This window comes from Carassius auratus, unplaced genomic scaffold (genome assembly GCF_003368295.1).
Source record: "Carassius auratus strain Wakin unplaced genomic scaffold, ASM336829v1 scaf_tig00018441, whole genome shotgun sequence".
Taxonomy (NCBI): Eukaryota; Metazoa; Chordata; class Actinopteri; order Cypriniformes; family Cyprinidae; genus Carassius; species Carassius auratus.
Genome location: NW_020524890.1, coordinates 1 through 14,774, shown reverse-complemented (window position 1 = coordinate 14,774; position 14,774 = coordinate 1). Strand labels below are relative to the sequence as shown.

The 14,774-nt window shown below is 39.7% G+C and overlaps 1 protein-coding gene across 1 annotated transcript in view; it reads right to left on the bottom strand.

Moving 5' to 3' along the window:
* Positions 1–9,151, bottom strand: part of LOC113076046 (ELKS/Rab6-interacting/CAST family member 1-like) — a 91,107-nt gene extending 81,956 nt beyond the window's left edge. Inside the window, exon 1 of the mRNA XM_026248694.1 lies at positions 8,992–9,151. Within this exon, the coding sequence (XP_026104479.1) occupies positions 8,992–9,123 (132 nt within the window). The 5' untranslated portion in view covers positions 9,124–9,151. The remainder of the gene's footprint in view (positions 1–8,991) is intronic.
* Positions 9,152–14,774: the final 5,623 nt, after the last annotated feature.

Sequence of the window (14,774 nt, the reverse complement as noted above, 5' to 3'; positions counted from 1 at the left end):
CACACAAACTGCCATTCATACAAATGGAGCTCTACAGTGGTAATGGCCTCCATGCTGAGAAACTGCCTTCTAGCTAAAAGCATCAGCCTTCAGTATAAAGACAGAGGCCTGATGCACACAATCCCAGACGCTGATGATCACAGCGAACATTTTCATCTGGAATCCCACACCACAAATTCCTGCTAAAAGAGGCAATGTGAAGGTACACAGACAACCAGATGCTCCTGTCGCTCTGCTGCACACAATCCTGAGAGAAAAATCAAGAGGTTTTAAGCTGGTTATGAAGATTAACTGGCCAAATATAACAGAAAGAAAGAATCAAATATATCAATAAATAAAAAACAAACAAAAAAACTAAAAAAACTAAACATTGTATTACTGGTATATATATGCATTTATAATATGCATATATATATATATTGCATTCTCAGGGATATAACTAGGCATAACTGACACAGAATCAATTAGAAGACTGATCATTTCTTTAAAATTTCTTCCAACTGCATGCATCAACTTTTAATATCAAGACAAGAGGCCTGATGCACACAACCCCAGACACCATTTTCATCATTTTCATCTGGAATCCCACACCACACATTCCTGCAACAAGAGGCAATGATTCTGATGAATCGGCAGGATATTTCTGTAACCAAGGTCAGCAATTACAGGAAGTTTAGGACACGAGGAGGGTGACAGGGGTACAGATCACAGCATGTGGTATAAAGGCTCTCTCTTCTATCTTATTTTGACCATACTAAGCTCGCACTTTCCTCTCGCAGGCAGACCGCAATCACTTTGGTTTGATTTAAAGCGACAGTAATCCTTTTTGCTCGGTCAATATCTCATTACGGTAATGCTTTTGGTGCCAAAACCACACAGATGATAGAAGGAGACACCTCAGGGAAGCCACAAATCAAAGCCACATGCTGTACCGGAGGGGCCGGCCGGGTTCGGGTGGGGCTCGCTGGGGAATCTGCCCCAGCACTCTGCAGCTCGCACATCCAATTAGGAGATGAGCAGGACGAGCCTGAAGAACAAAAGCTCAGCTCACACAGTTGGGGCAGAATGACTTGCAGCTGTCTAACATGCTCTCACACACAGAAATAATCAACCATGGGTCACCTTATTCAACACGAACCCATTTCGTTCCCATCTGCAACTGAAAAACCCTGCTGGACTGTCCCAGGACTCGTGTGGTTTCAGCAGTTCATTAGGGTGAGGAGTTTAGGTCATCGTAAGGCATTATTTCAAATGGATGAGATCAACTACAAGTCTAAGAAAAGACAGCCAAAGTGGAGGGTTTGGTGGCAGATGTCTCTGTCATTTTCCCAGTGGGAGGATTCTTCTGTATCATTTTGGGTGCGAGAGCGAGCAATCGCAAATATTTATGAAAGACCCGGAAAGAGCAGCAGGTGTCCATCCTTCCTGGCTGGGGAAAGCGTAAAAGACAGCCAAAAGCATGGTAACATCAAACAACATACGCCAACAAACAGGCCCAATAAAAAGATCTTGGAAGTCTATTAAAGAAGTTAGAACATGCGGATATGATTCCCCCTACCCCCGCAATCTGATCCCGAGCTCCCAATCCTGGATCTGGTTGGAGTTGAAAAGCATGGAGACCAGCAAAATGCTTGACTAGACTGAACTGCGTTTGGTTTTGACTCTTTGGAGAGTCAAGAGACACAACAAACCAAATGTACATGAGTTCATCGGACATTCAACAAATCCACAGTTGTTTAAAACGGTAGAAGACCCATCGTACGAGGGAGAACATTTGAGAGGAAGTAGCTGAAAGTGGGCCACAATAAACTAGAGTGTTGTTAATTTGTGAACACAATCAATAACAAGAAGGCCAGGAGAGGAGGGAATTAAAGTGAGTGACAAGCAGAAAGCAATCTAAGCTTCCATGACAGGGCTTTGAAACACTCCCAAGAGAGCTGGATATCAAGCCTCTGAGTGACGTGGTTACTGCAGATCTAAGCGCTACGAACACGGTTTACTCCACTTCTATAACCTCCTGTGATGTGGTTCTTCGAAGCGATCCCTTTCCGCCATCTTCCATGTCTTTCTACAACTTTCTACAACTTTCTTTCAGTCCTCTCTTTTCTCCCATATTACATGGCTTTCTGCATGTTCAACATCATGATGATGGCTTGATGTAGGAGGAGTGGGGTAAGCTGTGTCACATCGTAAAACTAACTAACGGTGTATGATTATGTTTTTAGAAAAAGTCCATGTTATGATTGAGAAAAGTGACAGTTTTCAGTGCAAAAAAATTCTAAATTAAGTACCCACATGGCAGAATTGGATAAATATAGAAAAGTTGTTTGCCAATATATGAAATTCTGTAAATTATTTATTAAAGATTAGTCACGAACTAACTTATAATAATTTATGTAATGTTTATTATGTTATAAATATTATACATTTAACTATAATAAAACGTTTCAGAGGTGAAAAACATAAAATATAGTTATATATATATGTTATAATAATATTTTATGCATATTAAATGTATTATAAATTAAATATTTTATATATATAATAAAGAAATATGAATGTGAAGTAATACATTCATTATGCATTAGTGATATTACTTTTTCTGATATATGTCATATTTCTATGGTTATAAGTAATAGATGCTTTTTCATTTCTGGTTGATAGCAGACCAGATATAAATAAAATTGGCAAAAACATTTTTTTGCTCATTAAAAGTCTAAAATAAACTTATTTCAGTTAATATTGTTTTCTATAACAAACCCTAAAATATTTTCTATAAAAATGTTAATTTCCTGGGAGTGACAAATAGCTGATAGATGTTGGAAGAAGTATTTTAATTGCTATGTAAAAGGAATACTACTGTAAAAAAGCTATGTTATTGTTATTAAAATGTAATTGCACTTTTATTCATTTAGCAGTACTTTTACATGAAAAAAGTGCACAATACACTACCTTTGAATGCATTATTAATTTTGTGCATAACAATGCAATTAATTGGGATATTAATTGGGATATAAAATTGTTGCCCAGCATTAATATAAATATATATGCATGGGGAAGAACACTGGCCAGGTGTGTTAAGACTTTAAGCTCTCTCCACCCTCAGCCTATGGTGGTGGGAAGCTGACCTTTAATTGACAGTCCTGTGATCATTACTCTACGCTGCGTTGAATGATAGCAGGTGTTTGGGCACAACGTGTCATAAAACAGGCTCCCCAAAGCCCCAAAGTCATTATCATCAAAGCATCTCTGCGTCGAAATTCTGCCCTCAGCAGGGAAGCCACTGAGACAGTTTCAAAGCCACTAGTTTATGTACATGACAGTGGACCCAAAAAACACAAGAATGAGAGCAAGCATGTCCCACACAGCCAGAGGCTAAACACTTAGCATAAGGAGGAGGAGAAAGACTTGAGATGTAGCAGAACAAAGATGGGTGTAAACAACAAGGCTCTGTTCTAATTGAAGGGGTGGAGGGCCTGCAGATGGGACTGATGGGTATCAGATGGTGCAGTTCTGGGAAGGCAAATCTTTTTTTAAACAAGTCAGCTCACTTGGCGGCCATTTTGGATCTGGGTAACACCCTCGGGCAGTTGTTTTCTAGTCATGCAAGCTCAGCTTCTATCTACTTGCATGAATCCACTGAAGTATTTGCCAACTGGTGTTGCAATAGCATAGACTTTTTTTGTTTTTTGTTTTGTTTTACTCAAGCAATACTGCTTTAGACATTTAAACTTTATTTGAGAGAATGCATCTTTAATACAAGTATATTTTGGATACTGCACATTTCTCTTTCTTATTATAAAACCAAGGACAAAAATGTTTTTGGAAAGCCACAAAGAAAATGGCATTCCCTTCCTATTGACTGTTTTCAGCAGTCATGCTAACACACCATCTCTAAAATACACATAATAATAATTGAACTGCTGCAGCCCAATGCATCCCTACTACAACCAAACAAGGTGTTCTTGATGCCCACAACCTGAAAAGAAGGCGTTCTCTAGTCAGAGTTATCCAGGGCTTTGGAATATCAGTCTCGCGACTGGCGTCTGTTAGCTCCCTCCTGACCTGTTCGCGCTCAAAAGGTGGCAGAATCAAGGCTTTCATGTGTGAAGTACACTGCGCCTCTTGCTTTTCTTCAGAAGCTATTTCCATTACTCAGTCCCGGCCTCGCTTTACCTCTCTCTTTCCGTTTCCCTCTGAGTGTTGAGAATGGATCTCACCACAGCATTAGTGACGACGACCTTGTCGGGCTGATATTTACCGCAGTTTTGTTTCACCTCTGCTCAGTGTTACCGCTAAAGTCTGATCTCTCTTCCGTCTTCTGAGGTTTTGGAAGACAAATTGGAACATTCGAGAACATTCCACAGAGACCTCAAGAAATCAAAAAAGTCCTAAACCTGAAGCTGCCAATGCTAATTTGCCCAAGACAGTAATGTAACATCTAATCCCAAGATGGTTTCTCTACACGCACAACTTGTTGTTAGATCAAGCACAAGAAATTCGTGAGAAATATAACAGTTCCCTGCTCAAAAAACAGACAAGTTTTCTGGTCTCCCATTTGAATGTGTCCAAAACACATAACAGAACAACAACAACAAAAAAACATAGCCAAAAGCCAAACAAAATGCAACCGCAAAACAAAATTAAGAACAAAACATAAAAAAAAATTAAAAAAAAAAAAACAGCAAAAAACCTAAACAAAAGCTCAAAACAAAGCAAAAAACACCAGCTAAACCTAGCAGACCAGGTTTGCTCATTCACTGAACTGAATCACATTTCCTAAAACTGTCCTGTGCCAACTGTAACTACCTCATGGATCCTGGATGTTGCACTGCAACCAGTCTGTTATGGCCGGTTGAGAAAATGACATTTAGGCCTCCCCCCTCAGGGACAGTAATACATTCCCCCTTACAAAAGCAGTGTCGGCAGGCCACCGAGTCATAAAAGGTTCCTGCTTGACTCTTTTATATCTGCGTGTTTAAAAAGGACCATAAACCTGCGATTCGCCTGCAGCACTTTGGTTTATTAACTCCAGTGTGTCACCTGCAAATTTGCCGAACACAAGCAGCAAGACCAACGAGGAGCTGCATGATTGCATATGTGTACCCGTTACATAAATCTTCACATAAATGTGTCTAATTTCTAATTAGAAATGTGGATGAGTCAGGATGGTTGATTACCGAGGTTAACTAGTTTCTCTAGATTTTATCTATTTCGTTTTCTATCATACATTAAGGAATCCCTTGCTATGAAAATAAAATAGAATAAAATTAAATCATGACACTAAATCAACCAAAAGTACAAATTCTGTATATTCAGGATTTCTTAACCGTGCACAAATTTACATGCAAAACATAAGAGACCACCAGTGCTTGTAAGAGCACTTAGCAGCATGATCCCTAACTCACTAAATGTTATAAAATACTGTTCCACAATTGCACACTAAAAGGTGTCACTCTAAGCTCTCTGCATTTGAGTGCTGATGTTTCCAACCACACGAGAGCACATTGTGCCAAACATAAAAGAGTCTGGGAGACTTATAAACAGAAGACCTATGGCTTACAACTGCTATTCACAATGTGCGGCGCTCTGGTGTCAGTCTAATGGCTTCTCATAAGTAGTGCACACATTGCACCTGTGGGGAAACCCTATTCTGAGCTTGCTTTGATGATTGCACAAAGTATGTGGCAGAATATGTTCACCCTTTCTGAAGTGAAGCCTATTGACTGGATGTACCTTTCAGTTCTTTGACCTTTCTATTTTCTTTAGAGCTCTCTCTTTCAATTTTTTCTTTACATCTGTCTTTGGTGAAGGCTGGTCAAGGTGGAGATTGGGATTCAGTGGGGCCTTCTGGTCACAGGGCATGCTGGGAGTCAGAGCATTTGGGGCTGCATTCAGTAAGACTCTTTTATGCAGTAAAAGAGAACAGGCTCAACCACGCAGTAAAACAGGTATTTACTGGGTTTCATTATAATGTCATCTTTTCTCCCCCCGCTGTCTTACTCCATCCTGCTTCCCAACAAAAAGTCTTGATTTCTTCAGGCTGATGATATTTTATGAGCGGGAGCTGGGGGTTGATGACTCAGTACGTATTGTACATCTGGGAACTATGTATCCGGCAGAAAAAGTCTTGAATGCTGAAGAGATGTTGAGGCCTATAAAAACCCATCTCCAGTTTTATCAGGCTAGAGAGATGAATGAAAAAGGATAGGGATGATTCAGAAGAGGATAAAGTCACGCTCTCAAGTCTTGAGAGGCGTTGATCAAAGACCCTCTCTTGCATTGCAATTCTCTGCACATGCAGCGTATGCGGCCCATTTGTTCATCCTTTGGAAACTAACAGCAAAACTTAATTAACCAGACATTGACATTTTGATTCTAACCCATCAAAAAGGCACTTCCAGGACTTAGCAAAGTAGTGAGTAGCATGTTGCTATCTGATATACTTGTGTAAGTGGTTTCTAGGGTTTTTTGTTAGTAGTCGCCCAAGGTTAGAGTTGAGGTTATTTAACAATGAGCAATTAAAAAAAAATATTCAAAATGACTTCTCAATATAACAAAAATTTTTTTTATGGTTCTTCTGTAGTTCTATGGTGCTAATTATTATTATTATTATTATTATTATACTATTCACTTTCATGTAGCATTCAGATTTTGGTAAATAATTTGGTCATTAATAATTCATGGTTTAGTACAGATGAATTTTGTACCAATTTTGCATGTTTTTTCTAGTGATTTATGGAACATTTCAGAACATTGTGGGACTTAAATCATCCAACATACACTTCTGGACAACCCACTTTTGGTAATCGTTTGTGTTAAACTGTTGTTGTTAGCTCAGTATTCTGCATGTACCATGTAATTTTCATGCATGAATAATAACATTAGCTTGTATAAATTGTCAAAAAAAAATTTAGTTTTCATATGCATTGTTAATGTTTCATATACATTACCTGCGTTCAATTCAATTCGATGTAATTCAAGTTTATTTGTATAGCGCTTTTTACGATACAAATAATTGCAAATGAATTGCGTTGTATTTCTTTGAATTGCAATTCGGTCTTTTCCACTTCCTGCCATTCCAATTTCAGTTCAACTTTCAGTTCAAAGCACAATTTGAGGTATGAATCATGTCAATAGCATGCATTACACTACAAAGTTTAATAATAAGGTCTACGGGTTTGTTCGAAGTTACGGTGATGCTTGCCTAAGAAAGCACCACTAATTAGAAGAATGATTGGATCAAATCATGTGGAAGCAGCACAACGCCACCAGCAGAAAAATAAAGAAATAAATAGAAGCGAGAGTCCTTTCTTTCAGACCATCTAGCCTTCTCCAATGTCAACAGTTGCTATTCTGAATAAGTTTTCACGGCTCTGGTTCTCAACCACAACGGACCACCACACATCCCACCTCTGGGCTCCAATGGAAACCTTCTTAATTGATTTTAAAAAAAGCCATTTTTAGCACAGGGTCAGAGAGAGAAAGAGAGGATCGCTCTGGTGTCCTGGACTAACCTCTCTCTCAGCTCACCCTGACCAACAGATTGGAGCGAGACCACCGTAACCATATACCAAATCATCAAACAACAATCGGTTTCCCTTCCAAACCCGCCTGACGCGTCCAATAGCATGTGGAGATCAGCTCGGGGTTCGCCTGATCTGGAGTCTCAGGGCCTCAAGGCCAGATCGTGACGTGCCTGTGGGGGAAGGTGGTGGTTGATGGTCTTGGCTGAAAGAAGCAGCTGTTGCCGCTTCCAGACGAGGCCATAGATGCAGCCGCTTCAGGGTGCTTCGAATGGGGGGGTGCTAGCCACAATATGGGCTCATGGCAACATGACCCCATGGAGGAAGCTGGGGCCCTGAAGTCATAAATGAGCACTCTTTGACCGCAACACGTACTCATGCTCACGCACACACTGACGCACCAGTTACCAGGTACCATAGGTCGAAGTCCAATAGCACATCAATCCTGCTGTCAGAAAAAGAGCTTATGAACTCGAACGAAAACATAAAACACATGACACAGAACAAGGAAAATGTGAAAACGGAGAATGATCGAAAGAACAAACCGAAGGCCAGGAAAAACACCAGAAACCACAACAAAGGGAGGGCCGCTGTGGCATTGTTGTCTAGAGGTCTACGGCAAAGAGGAAAAACAGCCCCTCCATAAAAAGTGGGACTTTTTGCGCTGAGATTCTCACAGACATTAACTGCTGATTCTGGCTTTCTATTCGAACCCCTCACTCCCGAAGGGCGGGAACGACCACCACAAAAATAGTCAATATGATGAAAGTTACATCAGCCTGAATGAGGTAGTTTGTATTTGCAAATCGGCTTAAAATAAATACGATGACACCTGGATCTCGACGCTTCTGCTTCAGTATCGCAGATCCATAAATTCAACAACAGTTCATGCGGTTGCACTACAATTGTGTCTTATTTCACTGTTCAATTATTCTCTCCTTTTATCTTTTGCCAAAATCCAAAGCTCACAATGAGAGGATGACACAAGGTCAGGATGTGCGTGAATGTGGCCTGGGTGAGGGGAAACATGAGCTCGCTCTTTACCTGAGAAACATCCCAGCAATTCTCAAATGAGGAACCAGAGCTGACATCCAAACTTATATAATCAGAAGATGGATCGCTCTGAGGAGACGCATTTCTAGACAGCGTTAAAGGAAAACCTTTAAACGCTGCACAAAAGATTGAGCCATTGTGTATAACTCATGGTTTTTGGGGGCCTATGACCCTCTTAAAAGATTGATAGGTCTCATTATGGGTTAAGTTTCAATGTTAAGACCAAGGCTCTTGCCAGATTTCAGTGGTTATGTGTGTAAAACGTTTGCCTGAAATCCATCACAAGGCATAGGGATTCATCCTGCATTTCAATCAGGCAACATCAAATGAGTAAGGTCTGATCTGGAACAGACTCATGAACCGTATGCAAGTGTAAATGTGATTAATGTACACAGACATCATGTGGATTTACCTTGATCTGTTGAGAACTCTCGCTGATATTATCCTCTCGCTTACGAGCCTCTTCCATCAACTGAGCGTTCCTGTTCTTCTCCACCTGCTCTTTGTGCTTCAGGTTGGCAACCTTCTTGCTTTGGTCTTTCATTTGCCTGCAAGGACACACCAACAGACTTCAGTCAAACATGCACAGATGGACATTGAGGTGGACGGATACTGGAAACTGGAAGCCTTTGATAACTAACGATATAGCAATTTTTCAGCAACTATTGTAGCATTGCCAAAAGGTTTGCAGAAAGTATACTGTGCACATTATGAAATAATGCATAATGTTTCACATACTATTTTTGAAAATAGAATATGCATTTTTCTATCCAGAAGAATCTTAATAATGTTAAAATGTTGCATTATGTTTGATGAAATCAGATTACATGCCTACTGTATATTTAAAGTAATTGTAATCTGAAAATCAAGCTTTGTATATAATTAGGAATGGGTCAAAATGTAACTAAATTAAATAAAATATTAAATTAAGTTCAATAAAAAATACAATAAAATAAATACAATGTGGCATTCTGTATGATGAAGTAAGACCACAGGCTGACTGTATTTCAATTTGAATTGATTTAAATTTGAAAAAGCTAATTTAATTTTAAATACTTTAATTAGGAATGGGTGAAACCAGAAAATATAAACTGAAATGTCAACTAATATTACCGGGCCACAAGAAGAATCCAAAATCTCTTCCTCAGAGTGTTTTACATTTTTTTCTTCTTTTACACACATATAAGCAGTGAAGTACAAACAAAAGGGTCAATGAGAAAAGCCAAAAGTGGTCTAGCTTAAAAGGGAGCAGGACTGATCTCCACAGATCAAGCTGTGCTACAAATGAAAGACAGTATGTTTGTGTTTGAGCTCTGGGATTTTTCTCATTATCCTTTCCCCTCCTCCATTTGCTGTGGCATGGAAACCCGCAGGAACACAAAGCAATACCAAAAAGGAAGGAATGAATAAATTAAAAGAGCATTCAAGCTGTTTTCATTTCTGAGAAGTGTCGTATACCAACAGGTCTAGATGCTGCAGTCACTCGCCCCAATGGGTATCAGAGTTTTCCTGTTTACGTGACCGCTGTCGGTGTATTGCACACTGGCAGCATGTTGACCAGGATCGGTTACGGTTCAGCATCTTGACTTGATTTAAAAAAAAGGGAAAAACTGCATCTCTGCCCTAGAGAACAGATGTAACACTGACTATGCCAACACCAATGTCTTTAAATGAGTAATAACACAGCGTTGTGGAAAGACCTCCCTCAGCACCCGCTTGATACCACAGAGCATTGCCCAAGACACACAATATGGGAAGGTAATTGAAGAGTTATTATGGGGGCTTATGGGATATGACAAGCCACATTTACGTGTGCCAGGAAAGTGGCACCAAGGTGCTTTGGAGTAAAAATCACAAAATAGCTTTCAAATTGTGTTCACTGAAGCAAGGTGACGCTGAACAAGGCTTGGAGAAAATGGACCATGCTACTGCGCCACTAGAACCTGATCATTCTTCTGGATGAGCTGTCCTGAGCACAGTGGAGTCTCTGTGTCAAAGTACCAGAGGAAAGCCGGAGTCCTCTGGCTCCCACTGCAGATACTAGTACAACTCTGCTAGCTGCTGCCATACAAAGGTTTGGAGATCGAGTTAGCCTGGTGACATACTGAGCAACTGGTCTGAGCGTTTCTCCATCTTTTCAGAAGGTTCCCAAGGTTTTCTTTTCTTCTCTTTACTGTATGGGATTGCATGTCTCTTCAATGTGAGGATCATAAGAAGTGTTGACAGAGTGCAGGCGATGGAGAGACAAAGTCTACTACTATTCCATCCACTGTTGTTTGCAATATGTTAGAATCATACATTTCTGCAAACACAAACAGAAATCAGGTCTTGAGGCTAACAAAAACACAAAAGCTCCTTGATTCAGTTGCACCGTTAGGGTATAAATAACTAAAAGCAGCATTCTACTAACTTGACCATAGCACATCAGCTGTTTCAAAACAGTGCGGACATAACAATAAGCAGCGGTGTAGCATGACAAATGGCTTCATCGCTGTTATTTTCATCACTGCGCCCGCAGTTTTACAGCAGAGTGAACTTTGTCCTTGCATGATGCATTGGGAAATCGGATTCAATTTTATGAATCTGTTCATTCACATGGTTCATATAAATAAACGATTCACTGATTAAATAAATGATTCACTGATTTATTTAAACAACTCACTGATTTAAACAAACAACTGATTCATTTAAATGATTCACCAATTCATTTAAAACTAAAATATTTATTTAAACAATGTTTTCAGCTCCATTATATAAACGCATTTTCTAGTTTTTTTTTAGTTCGTTCTAAAGTTCTGTCCCGGATAAATGGTCTAATCTGACAATTATACTTCCAGAAAGATTGTTTTTTTCTCAAAAAGCTATTTTTAGTTAACAGTACTAGCACTACTATTCCTCTAAGTGCAGCTTGGCTGTAGTTTAACTATTTTATGAGCATCTTAACAAGTTGCAGTTCCAAAGCAGTTTCCTCAACGCTGCTAATTTGATAGCTATTAAAAGTCTATTAAAAGCACCGCAAATACATTTCAAGTCCATTCTGGAAACATCAGACAAAATGTGCATTGTCAAAAAAAAAAAAAAAAAAAACATCTTCAAGATAACACGACCATATAACAAAGTAAAAAGAAAGACTTTGTGTGTGTGCTCAAGGGAGTTTGTGTAACAGGTCATAAATATACTGGAATGTTCCTATTTGGTGTTTCCAGAAGAGGCCAAGCCATCTGCTTGGCTCCGCTACACTTGCAATAAGCATCGGACTGTTTTTTATGCATTGAGCGCCAGCCCTTTATTCAGGGTTTTGATTATATGTTTATATGTCTCCATTTGGGCTCTGATGTGATGGGATAGGTAACCTTATTTCACAGAGTTCATAGAGGAAACACTTCTACAACAATAAAGAGGAACGGCAACATCTAATACAGATGTAATTTGCCAGTCGTTCTGGTATTTTTGATATGCTTTGATAAAAGCGTAAGATAATGCAGGTACAGTGTATAACAAAAGCAATTCATAACCTTAGTTGACAGAGAGGCTTTTCTAGGCAGTTATTACTAGCATGCATGCAAATATTTCCAGCGAGCTCACTATGGCTATAAGTAATGATGGCACTCTAATCTACCCCATCCTGTCAGATTCAATTGAATGTTGATTTCAAAGATTCCTTTGATTCAAAATAAATGCTGTTCTTTTGAACCATTTATCAAAGAATTATGAGTAACAGAAAAATATTAAGCAACAACATTTTGTTTCTAACATTGATAATACCAAAGGATATGCTTCTTAAGCAGCATGTGACAAGTCTGAAGTAATGATGCTGAAAATTCAGCTTTGCCATTACAGAAATAAATTACATTTATTTTAAACAGTAACATTACTTCACAATATTTCTGATTTTACTGAACCAATGAATGCAGCATCGGTGAGCTTAAGAGATTACTTTTACAAACCTTTGAACAATACGGTAAAAAAAGAAGAAGAAATACAGGACATCTCACTCTCAAGCTATCAGTCTGGGTTCACACAGACCTAAATGGAAACATCTCTGTTTAGTGAACACAGTTACACAGTCTAAGTGTTTAAGTGCAGAGACCCCATTTAAAAGCCTTCTTCGTTTCATTTTTTTCCAATGCCACCATTTTCCTTTGCTCTAAATAAAACTCTGGATCACATAGGTAACCCCTGTCATCTTCCTCCTCTCTGTATTGAGCTTTATGTTTTATGAGCAGCCATATTAATATCAATACTAGGAAAACTGTACCATATTTGGGTGTCAATGTGGCTTCAACCAATGCCGAGAAGCAACATGAATATGAGTGGGAAAAAAATGAAAAACAGGTAAATAGGTCTATGACAAGGTGGGAGAGAAAGAAAATAAACTTTCAACACAATTTTTAGGTTGTCTAGAGGAAAAACACTAATTATACATCCAAAACGTAACATATAAATCCAAACAAAAAACACACGCTTGGAGAAAATGCGTTCAGAAGAATGAAAGATCTACACTCCAGTCTAACCTAATGCTTTTTAAGGAATCTTATTTTCATGGAGCTCAACCCCTGAAACATGATCAAAAATAGCCATTCATTATTTTGGTCCAGATCATAAATTAATAATTCATTTACAAGACAGCTCCAGGCAATGTTTACATGGTAAGGCTTGAAAGCACTTTGAAATTCTCAAGATATCGACTGAAGTGTGTGAGCAAAACATCAGAAAGTTTGCTAACTTTCGGCTATAAAGATGTTCTCAACTTCTGCATAATGACGTCTTTGAAACATGCATCTAGTAAACACCTCTAAAAACACAAAAACAAAAAAAGAAAGTCATTTTCACACGGCCAGACTGTGCCCTAGGGAAGGACAAGTCCTTGCCGACATCCAAAGCCATGGATGCTGTTGAATGACCACCACTGCAAGGTCAAGCTAGAAAAAACAAAGCAATCCAAAATGCACAAGCTCTCAAAATGACTCCTTATAAAATGTTAGCTTTTTTCAATATTTCCTTTCTCAAAATAATATGAAACCTACATTCTAAACAATGACGTTCTGCGGTCACTTAACTGGAGAAATGAGGCCGGCGGGCATTAAAGCAAACGTTATTCCAAAGTCCAATTGCACCTGACACTTAATAACATAAAACAAGACCCAACGGTAAAATTGGGTGATTTGGAGATGAATGCACAAGGAAATCGATGCTGAAGAAATAAATCCATCATCCTTTTAGGAGAATTCTGGGTAGAAACAGAAGGCGTCTTATGTCACAGAGCCAACGTGCATTTATGAGCGGGCTGCACAACGCAGAAGGCTGGAGATGGGTTACCATGCAGTGTTTTCGTCCAATTTTAAATGTCATTTTTCTTTTTCTGTTCAACTGTGCTGACGGAATTGAACATAAGTGTGCCCACACTAACAGTCCAGGATGGGATAAACGTCAAAAAAGTTGAGTAAGGACAACCTTTCTGTTTATCGCAACCCCAACCTGTCTGACCAGCACAGAACGGAGTGGAACGCCATCAAAGACTGTTTGAGAGTCTGTGTTTACTTCATCCCTCATCCCTCTCGAAGTCATCCTTTAATGTCAATTGTGTCTTTATATTGGCCGGATATCTCCTTCCTGGCGTTCAGGATATGTCCGTGAGCTCGGGACTAATAAAAGTCAGGAAATGTGGGTTCTTCGCTGACTGTTGCCATTGCTCTAGCAGCAGGTGGAGCAGAGCTGGCAAGAGCCGCTGCTTGATAGCAGGGCTCATATTCACAGTTCCGTCTGTGGTGAGTGCAAACTTTTCGAGCCTAATAGACTTGGCTTTCTGAGAAGGTTTTGGCGGCCAGGTGCACGACAGGGTGTCCCCACGACTGTTACGTACCGTCCTGTGCAATTCCCTCCGGCCCTTGACTAATATAGTTAATCATGCGGTCGAGCCTGAGCCAGGCTAGCCAAAGCACACAGAGACAACAGACAAGCGGACGTGTTCTCCGAGTCGACCGGATCGTATGCCCTCATCGACAGGCCCGGAGAAGCAGACCTCCCTGTCTGTGTGGGATTGTGGCCTTCACCTGCCGGAGGAACCCACAGCGGCAGACCAGCACAGTAGAACAACCTCTTGCAGTAATGAGACAAAACCCAGAAATACAGCCTTCTACGTCTCCAGAATGAGTAACGGTAACTTAAATTACACAAACAGAGGAAGTGGGAGAG